The sequence below is a fragment of the Carya illinoinensis genome, chromosome 3, assembly GCF_018687715.1.
Source record: "Carya illinoinensis cultivar Pawnee chromosome 3, C.illinoinensisPawnee_v1, whole genome shotgun sequence".
In the NCBI taxonomy this organism is placed as follows: Eukaryota; Viridiplantae; Streptophyta; class Magnoliopsida; order Fagales; family Juglandaceae; genus Carya; species Carya illinoinensis.
Window position 1 is genome coordinate 30,937,345 of NC_056754.1, and position 10,793 is coordinate 30,948,137.

The window sequence follows — 10,793 nt, forward strand, 5'->3', positions numbered from 1 at the left end:
GCATTTGAGATATTTTTAGTTTGGTGCATAGTATTATTAAAGAAAAAAATTATCCGTTATGAATATTGTATAATGCTATATGCATGTTAGGAACATTGCATCTTATATGATATGAATGGGAGAAAGTAACCTTATGTTGTATGTCTTGATGTTTCAAATATTAGTCCAACCCCAAGCAGAATTTGGGGCATCACATAAGTTCTTGTGCATTAGCCTTAGAAAGGTTTGGCCCAAGTGTGAGGAAGGCATAAGGCCTTTTGGGTCTAATTTTGTGTTAGCTTTGACCTATGACCCATTTACATTAAGGCAAGCCTTTCAAGCCCCATCTTTGTGGATCTTGAGGCCACTCATAACCTCTTAAAATCTAGAACTAGGGCCTCCCATCAACTCACACCCCAAGCCCATTAACTATGCAACTCCCATTCATGGCCTTTTTAAGCCCAACAAGGCCCAAAGTCTTGTCTTGTATTTTCACACTTCTATTTGAAGCTCACATACATCATGCCATTGGTTTCCCTCCCACCCTTAGAACTCCCATTTTTCCATAGTTAACCTTCTAACTTGAGTTAAGGACATTAATCAACTTACCCATGATTAGTGGTCTTTAAACCATGTTTTGAGCTTAAGTTTCCTTCTTAATCTTTTTAGTTTCTGTTTATCTAAAATTTTCTTGTTTTATTATTCAGCTGCATCATTCTTAGATCATATTAGAACCCTAGATAAATCTCCACACATGTCATTAAGGGTAATGACATGTCAAAACCCTAAACCCACACCAATCGGAACACATGTGTGCCCTTATATGCAATAGATTGAACAACCCCTAACCCAAACTTTTTTTGCCTTCTTCTCAAGGGCATTAATCTCTTTTACCACCTCAAAATCCCTACTTAATGCAGACTTAGTGGTGGACTAAATTGGTTCCAAGAACCAAACCAAAAACCCAAAAATCGAATGCACCTAAACACTAGTTGGATGGTAACCAAATGCCTTGAATTTTTGTTTGATTTTCTACTCTCAAATGACCCACACTCTCACGCCACCTCTATCACCATCCAATCCCCAAGAGACCCTAAAAGCCATTATGGGAAATTGACCAAAATTTTTCCCACAAAAAAAATACACAAAACTAATGGCATCAAACCACCCCACTCGGCAACACCTTCCCTTCACCTCTTCCCTTTGAGTTGCCACTTCATCAACACTTGGCAGCCAATATTCCACCACCTCCCACCACTTGAAAAGGACTTCCAAGTATAAATCATGACCTGCATAAAAGAACCATGAAGAGAGGACAAGAGGGTGAGTCCAGAAATGATCAAAACTGTCCAAGGATTTCAACCTTGAACCCAACGACTACTATGCTTGATGTCATAAGCCATTTTTTTTTTCCTTATAATGATGCACTATGGCACCACCTGCACCCTCTTCTTGCATGGAAGCACCTGAAAATGAAGAAATAGCATACTGTATAAGCCCACCTCTGCTAGACCAACAACAAGCTTGCCACTATGTAACACCTCACCTAATTACCCATTAGGATTAACTCTTAATTGCCCTTAGAATAAGCTTATAATTTTGGACTTTATATATATTTTTTTAGCATAAGAATTATTATTATAATTTTTTTTAGGGAGATAGTTAGACTTGTTTTACCAATTAGAGTATGGCACCTAATTTCATTAATGGTTAAGCTTGAGAGCTAAGATTGAGCAGTTTAGTAAGCAACATCGGTGCTTCACTTAAGACCCTTAAACCTTTAGAATGTTATGTGGTGCCGTTCGCCCTTTCGTTGGACTAGTTGCACTCTACAAACCACTTGTCCTTATGTTTCACCAAACCAACGAGGAAAGATCATCTTTTCCTTACACTTTCTATGGAATAACTCTCTTCTTTGCCTTCCTTTTGTCCTCGGAAGTTGGATTGTCCTCTTTCGCTAGTGTGGTCCTTACATATATTGTTGTATTCTCGAGTTTAGATGAATTTATTATTATTTTTTTATAATGTCTAAATGAATTTGGGGACCGGAAAGACTTGGTTTTGTGGAATATATTGTTGTTAGATTAAATTTAATTGATATCGTGATGGTTGATACGTTTTCGTAATAGAAAGGAAGCTTGGTTAACAAAGTTTAGGAAATAAAATTTTCTGAGCTAGTGTTGGAAGTCTTTCAAGTCGATAAACCATAGGAATTTGGGCTACGAATTTACCACACTAGAAATTTGTCTTGAGAGATGAGGCTTCTATGATATAGCTTTTAATAAGTTGTACGAATATTTTAGTTTTAGGTCTTGAGTAATACCAGTTAGAGCGTTGAAGTGATTTGACAAATCAAGGTAAGGTATGGGCATTTTTATTTTATTAATATTATTTCATGAAACGTGTGATTTGTGACCAAGAAAATAATGTTTTCTTGAGTATGGATTCTTGCGTGTTTTGTGAGTGGCGTGTTCATAGAAGATTTTAGAAAAAAGAAAGTTAACGGGGAATTAGGATAACTACATGCACCGAAGGTCTATAAAAAGGTGTAGAGAAATTTATGAAAAAAAAATAGCTATCATTGTAATGCAAAAAATCTTAAGTAATATTGGGGCTTCTGCGAAATCTGCGACTCCAAGAAGAACAAAATACAAAAATGAAAATCCCTCAGAAGTTGGTTCAACATTATATGGTAAATGATGAAAACGTTGTAGATTTGTGCTATTGAATGTGGCAGAGAGAGCAGGTAATGGTGTTGTCAATTGGATCAAGTTTGATCTCTTAACGAGGCACCGTGCCAGTCACTGTCCTGTGTCTTGGGTCTGTCAGAAGAGTCGTTACATTCACAAAGCCAAATTCTCTCATTGTTCCTTCCAAATCAGTCAAGTAATATTCATCTAAAAACGGTTCAGTGCTCTTCATCAATGTGAACAGAACTGGAGACAATTCCTGCAACAATTAAAAGCCCATTGACCATAACTGAAGTTCCTCGAACTGGTTAACACTTATTAACGTTGTCAAACAATAAAGACTTTAAAAAAAAAAAACCTATTTACAAACCTGATTTCTGGCACACCCAACACACCACTGAAATGGGTCCAACAATAGTAAGGAACTGTTAGTGTTTTTACTTTTTTATAACTATAACCGGTTCCACAACAAGTGGTATGTTGACACACCATGACACCAGGCTTGTCAATAGCAAAACGCATTGAAAATATTGTGGTCATACCTGAAGGATCTTTGACTTTGGCTGCGAAAGAGAGAAAAAGTAACATGAGCGTTATTATAACAGCACAACACATTACGACTTAAAAAGTATTTATTGCGTTTATTTACCGCAGTGTCTGTTAAGGCAACGGTGCCTCCAGGTCGAAGGAGACGGAATGCTTCCTTCACTAGATTGACTATTGCTCTATTAGGACATTCATGAAGCTTCAAAGAAATTAGGCTGTCAGAGGCACAATTATCTACGAATTTCTCTCATGAAAAAAGCTTTAAGAAAGTAAGTTAAACATATTTTTGGACCACATTTTGTTTCTGGAATTTTTCAAGTACTCAGTTCCAAAATAGCATTAACGAAATGTTCTGGAAGTTTTCAAATCACCAAGTTCTAAAATTGCATTCAGGAGCATTTCTTCTATCATCATTGAATGGGCAATCAATCTATTATGATCCATCTTATGGGGGAGTATCCCGTCTTTTCATCCAGTCCCTTGCAAGGATTTCTCGGTTATTTAATGTAGATTTTTATCACATGAGAATTCATGTTCAGTAATCATGTTAAGTATATGGACTATTGACATAGCTACACAGGTTATTAGCGAGCATTGAAAATAGCTGCATATTGTAAGTTTTGTTCTTGATGAATAATTTTTTGATTGATAGGAATGAATGACATGCAAGGAACAATTCATTTAGCAGCTTTAAGAACACCAGAGAAGAAACTAACATATTTAGCGGCAGAAACTGTAGAACTATGTTTAATCTAATTCTGTGGGTGACTTCCAAAATTATGCTGATAGAGGAGAGAGCTCAATCTTATACACCTTCTGTTAAGTAACACAACAGGATACATTCGTCTTGATCAAAACAAAAAAAAAAAAAAAATTCAAAACTTGAGACTAATACTGAGTAGACAGCATCACATACCACATAAGCCATGGAAACAATGTCAAATGAGTTGGAAGACAATCCCGTGTCTTCCCCATTTGCATGAATCCAGCTGATTGGATTCTTTCGAGGAAATCTTTTCTTTTCCTTGAATTGAGCTACAGCAACAAAGTAAGGTGACAAATCTAGACCCTGCATCAATAAAAATAAAGGTTTAGGTAAATATAGTAATACCTGTGAAATTCTTTATTGAGTTTCAAGGCGACATATTCCAAGGTGATTTGTTATATGCTACACTGTTTTAGTCATTTCATTGAGAGAGGGAGTTTGAACTCACAGTGACCTTGGCCAATGGAAACTTGTCAGCAAGATATCCTGTGCTGACACCTACAGAGCATCCAATATCTAGAATGTCCCTGATCATGGAATTTCCAGAATACTGTAGATGATGTTGCTCAATTGCTTGAAGCCAATTTCCACGTACTACTTCATTAGCTTCATCTAATGAAGAAGCATCAGGTACGGTTCGTCTTGCCATTGACAAGGTTGCAGCCTCTGCTTCAGCAGCGGCCTGACATGAAACATGCAATGTATGAAGGACTCTCCTGCCTTATGAAATTTTCCTTCTTCAAGAAAGGATAGATTAACAATAAGAGGGTCTCAGATTAATAGTCAGCAAGATCAAGCATGCATTGTTACTAACAAGAGTCCAAGATATTTTTTACATAAAAAAGCAAACATTTAATGAATTTCATTCCAACCTTGAATTTTGCACACCAATGAGAGGGACTACATAAGACAGAAAAAAAACCCATTAATCCGATGGAAAATTTCACTAATGACAAGTAGAGAGGCCGTATGTACTCACTTTTAGCAGCAGAAGCCAAAGCGAAAATAGACCACGTTTTTATCCTCGAAGGGAAAATATCAAGACTATTTTACTTGGACATTTATAAGGGACATGTTCGGACCATTTGCAAACACATCGAGAAGCTCAATCAGCAAATTCTAAAGTTTACTATAAATTACTAGCATCTGTTTATATGTTTTCTCCTTACTTCATTCCATCTTAGTAATTCTTGTAGAAGTCTACTAATTATTGCATGGACTCTCATGCTGTTTATAAATAACAAATAAAACCTTTTTCTGAGAACTGGTAGTTTATGATGGTGTTAGAACAGTTAAGCATCACTCTTTCCTATCAAATGAGGTTATTAGAGTGGAGAGAGGCTTGATTAGTACTCAATTACCTAAAAACCTAATCTAATCGGAAAGCATGGATTTATTCACTTAACCAGTATTCCTTTTACTCATCTGATAATAGCATTAAACAGTTATCAGTACTCACTTGCCATTGTGTCCACTAGTGTCATCAATATCTTAGACACGTACAAGTAGAAAAATAGACAAGGTATTTTTTTATACATGAACACTTTCTACTTGGTGCATTTAAAATTTTGAAAAATCACAAAGGTATAAGCATATTAACCAGCTCAGAATAGAGCTGGAAAACTTACCAACCATGAAAGGTTGCCCTCATCATATGCATGGAAAGCATTCAAATAGTCTGCACATCAAGCAGTCAATAATTACTTTGTGTACTAAATGAAGATGAATAGCAAGTGCTACCAACAAAAAAGGTAATACTTTTGAAACTTAGTCCAATTTTAACATAATCCAATATGCAGAATTAGGGACAGCCAAGAGTCGTCTTGATGGAAGGTTAGTCACCTCAATGAATTAAATGTACAGATAAAAGAATTATTATTTTTTTTTCCTTTAGCCACTTTTGGCTAACCAAATAAAAGCAAGGAATATAAAAGGATAAAAAGGCAGATTGCATATTATAATTTTAAATTTCACACTTAATTTTCCGCTTATATGGAAGTTGGTGGATCACCCAGAGAGCTAGGAAGAATTGTTATTGAGAACTTATATTGTTTCTCACTAAAATAAAATAGGGATATACCAATTGCTATTTTATTCAGAGGGAGTAGTGTCATAAAGTGTCTAAGGAACTACCATACAAACCTAAGCATTTGGGGGTCAAAGTGATATCATGGTACAAACGCTACTGGGGTTTACTCTTTCCTATCAATTTAAAATTTGAGATCTTAGAATAGAGCCAAAGTTTGAACTCTGGGTCAACAGCTCCGCCACCTAAAACACCCTAAATTGATGGAAAAGAGTGAATTTAATTTAAAACAAGCATTCTCATGCCATGCTCCCTTCCCACCCTGTAAAAGAAGTAAAAGTAATGAAATCTCATTTTCCTAGTAGAAAATTAGCTTGATTTCATCTAAAGACAGGAATGGAACTTTAAAATGTGGGACTAGTAATGGCCTAAGATCCGCACTATTTAACCAACACAAACAGAAAACTACCCAAATATGCCCTATAAATTGTTCAGAAACCATTTTAGAGGGCTTCAATAATAATAGGGGCATCTTTTTATTTGCCATAGTCCTCTACATGGGGCATCGAAATTATTGTGAGGGTTAGTTATAATACAATGATTAGACTTTTAGCAATCACAGAAAACTGTGTGGCACCAGCGACACCACGGCAAGGACAAAAAAATCTGTTCCAGATACACAGCACGCTTGTGGATTCATCTTGTCAAAATAGTAATCAAAAGCCAAAACACCGTAAATTGGAACTCGCAAAATCGTATTATAACTAGTTTTGATTGAAAATTAAATAAACTGACTAATTACATGGTATTATTTTTAGATTAGAACTCGAACCATAGGATCCATATATTACTGGCAAAGAGAAAATTATTTTAGCATTATAATAGGAACTTGATTTTTTAACATGCAGCGAAAGTAAAGCATAGTGTCTGAAATTTGAATCTGAAATTCCAAATATGCAATAGAAGAAGCTTAATCTTCAATTGAGGCAAATTGAAAATAGAAAATCTTCGACATTAGAAGTTCCTAATACATTTCATAAACAATAATAAACTACATGTTCATATCTTACGTTATCTAATGTAACAGATAAACAAGAAAATATTCACCGCATGGATTCTAATATTGCTCGATTTAGTCAACCTAAGTTTTCACTTTGAAAAACACAACAACGTGAAATTTAGATTCGAAAACATTCAAGCAGAAAAACGAAAATAACATAAGGCCACACATAAGGCCAAAGGAAAAGAACATAGAGAAATACACATAAAGGCGAAAAGCAATAAAATGAGAATTCAAGAAATAGAGAATTTACAATCTGGGTATACAACTGAAGGGTTCTGAATGCTCTCCAATTCCTTGTATACATCTGATTCCAGAATCTCCGTTGTCATTTCCCTCCACGGAATGTTCTTCTTCTCAGCAGTGCTGCTCGAACCACAACCCAGAATTGAAAAATCATTATCCACATAAAAATGCCTAGGGGAGAGAGAGAGAGAGAGAGAGAGAGAGAGAGAGAGAGAGAGACTCGATAAGGACGCGTCTGGCTCCGAGCTTGAGCAGAGAGTAGAGAGGCTTGAACGAAATTACAGCACCGACGAAGCGAGAGAGAGGGGTTTCACCAACCCATTTGGGACGCTCCAATTGTCCTTCATCGAACCCCTCCACTTCTACACCTTCCATTCCAGTCACGTCATACCCCGCAAGAATCTGAACCACCCCAGAGCCTCTACTTCTTCTTGGTCTTCTCGTTCTTGCGTGGCTTTTGGAGCAGACAAGAGAAAGGCCGTGAGTAGCGGGGCCACACAACGCCATTGGAGTCACTCAGAGCGACAGAAGAAGCAGAAGAAGGGAGAAGTGAGAAGGGAGCTAACGGTAATTGTAACAGATAACGGCTAATCTTATCTCCATGTCATGCACCTCAGCCCAGGCCAGAATCTCTCGTCCACCTCTGGCATCCCGCCACGTGGACTTTTCCGTAAATAAACATACCAGGCCAGAATCTTATCTCCATGCCATGCACATCAGCCCAGGTCAGAATCTCTCTTCCACCTCTGGTATCCTGCCACGTGGACTTGTAAGTAAATAATGTACACGTATAATTTATCCAAGTACAAGTAATAGTGATAATTATCATTTCGCCTTTAAATAATGTTATGTATGTCATGTGGTGGAAAGCCTAATAAAATAAAAATAAAAATAAAAAAGAGATAGAAATCGTGGATTTAATCACAAGTACAAGATAAACATTAAATTAAAAGAAAGTACAAGCACTAAAGAGGGGTGTGGCAGCTTCGTTCCCTAGTGAAGAGTTTGGCGAGGATCCGCATTGCCAAGGGTGATTGTGCATTCTCAAGAATTGAGCACCCGTCAAGTGAAATAAATTGCAGCTGAATAGGTAAACGGATTAGTCGATGACTAATACCAAATGTACTAGAGATTTATACTAGTAAGAAAATGTAACCTTCAATAGTAATATCTATATCTCACTTCTTTAATTTCCAAATAATATTGTATACCATAATTAGTTCACCACTTATTTCAAAACACAACTGGTCGTACACGATTTATCACTTAACTAAAATATACATCTTAACAAATATAAATATCTAAAAACTAGAGACAAGATTTAGTATTTACACCTTGGGCGAGCCTTATCCTTCTTCCTTGGAAAACTCTTCCTAGGCTAAATCAGCATTAAGATCTACAACTCTAGTAAGCGAAATTGCAAGTAGGACAACCATAGTGAGACTTCTAAGAAATCTCAATAGGTTAAAAGACATGACAATACTATTAATAAGAGACAATGGAAATGAATATGCATGTGCTGTTTTCATGTAAATAAATATGTAATCACATATATTTATGATGGCAGGAGTCACCCTTCAGGTATAAACACATGTATTCATAGTTATGGTGAGCAATAACCCTCAAACTAAATTTCAAGTAATAAGCATGACGAGGAATTACCCTTAAACAAACCTCATATATGCATGATCCTTATTAAGGTGAGAAATTGCCCTATTATGAATCTATATTGAATCCACAATATCTCATCATATAAGTACCAATGGGATATCACTCTACGTGTTCGACGCTGGGAATCACTCTACTCTGCCAACGAGTGAGCTCATTCACCAAATCCAACCCAGTCGACTCAAGGAATTAGTCAACCCAGTCAACACACACAAGAACATCATGCATAATCAACCCAAGGACTTTCTCTATCTATGTTATCAAGTGAGGCCAATACGAAGACATTCCACCCTAATCATCATAGGAAATCAGTCTACCTATATGAAACTTAATTATGGAAACATGTTGATGGAATGGCATGGGGATTGCTCAACCCATTCATGATTATCAACACACTGTAAGACTAAATACTCGAAAATCACATCATTATCATCAAATCACAAAATTCAAACTCATCATCTCAAAATCACAATGTAAAGTTAATTGGTAAACATAATGAAGAAAATATATTTTTTTTTGTAGATTATGCAAACTTAGAACCTACAACATACCCCTAATTAGTTTACCCCACATTCCTAGTTTGGTCATTGCAGCTAACTAAATTGAAATGTATTGCTAATATTACAATAGTAGCGATGTTGTCCTTCCATCGCAAGGTTTGAAGTTCCTTACTTTATTGAAGACCCTAACTTTAAGAGAGAATAAACACTTTTTGATCTCAAAAGTGAGATTTTGACTTTTTTCCAATGCCTTTTATACTATGGGATAGTCAGCCCTATAACTGACATCCGTCCAACTCTAGATATGCATCAATGAGAAACTTCTTGTCTCGGCCATCCATTTGCCCTCTGGCCTTAAAGAATGGCAAAGATTGAGTGATTGGCGGGAACTGTGCACGTCGCTATAGCTTGCCTTGGGTTCAATCTACAGCCCTTCCCCTAATAAGAATCTTCCATGTAGTGCTGGACCATACCTCTGATTTCATATGATATAGCCTATAGGTTAGTAATTTTTTTTTTCCCACAACCTCACTCCAGACAAGACATCTCTTATGAACTATGTGTCTCTATGTATGATACCTGCCGCCCTCTGAGTACATCATTTTCCCTCCTAGTGTAGGGTTAAAAGTTCTTTATTGCCCGATGCCAAACCATGTCAGCCAAGCTTTCTACATAGTGCCGCTCGCTCTTCTCCTAGACTAGCTACACTTTGTTCTCCCAACTATCTCCTCGTCGCTCACCTTTTTTCCTTAGGAAGGGAGCTCTACCCATGCTTTGGCATGATCCTCACAAGGGAAAGTAACTCAAAACAAGTTAAAATAGAGATATAAAAGTAAAAACCAAATAGGAAATGGCTACACAAAACCTATCCCATATTTATTGACACGAAGCCAATAAGGTATCACTAACTCTAGTTGAAGCAACTGTTATTGAACATTGAAAAAGCATGATGCAAAAGCCAGTCGATCTATGCCAGATACTATATACTGTTTCTACAAGATATAAATAGGTTCATTCATTAATACAAATATCTATATGTCACTGTCACTTCCTGAATAATATTATACAGTATCATCTGTTTATTTCCTACATTCACATACAACAGACCATACATGATTTGTCACCTAAGTAAATTATACATCTCCAAGACAATAAAAAGACTACTAAAAGAGACAGGCCTCCATTACTATCAGTCAGACAGGGTTGGTCCTTCTTCCTTGGGTACCTCTCCTGGGCTACCTCTGTATTAAAGTTTACAGTTCAGATAAACGAAACCATAGATAGGTTAAATAGTTATGAAAAAACTGCTAAT

At 36.5% G+C, this 10,793-nt stretch overlaps 1 protein-coding gene across 3 annotated transcripts; it reads right to left on the minus strand.

Annotated features, from left to right (window-relative positions):
• Positions 1-2,560: 2,560 nt before the first annotated feature.
• Positions 2,561-7,890, minus strand: LOC122304095. 3 transcript variants are annotated; one of them, XM_043116139.1, is made up of 9 exons: positions 7,534-7,890; positions 7,321-7,433; positions 5,610-5,659; positions 4,436-4,663; positions 4,132-4,284; positions 3,319-3,414; positions 3,212-3,232; positions 3,040-3,066; positions 2,561-2,928 (listed from the first exon to the last, which is right to left on the minus strand). In XM_043116139.1, the coding sequence occupies exons 1-9, from the start codon at positions 7,818-7,820 to the stop codon at positions 2,761-2,763; spliced, it is 1,143 nt and encodes a 380-aa protein (XP_042972073.1). In that variant the 5' UTR covers positions 7,821-7,890; the 3' UTR covers positions 2,561-2,760. The 3 variants fall into 3 exon arrangements, with proteins under 3 accessions (XP_042972073.1, XP_042972072.1, XP_042972074.1); XM_043116138.1 differs by having other exon boundaries at positions 4,430-4,663; positions 7,534-7,888; XM_043116140.1 differs by lacking the exon at positions 3,040-3,066 and having other exon boundaries at positions 4,430-4,663; positions 7,534-7,887.
• Between the last annotated feature and the right edge of the window lie 2,903 nt (positions 7,891-10,793).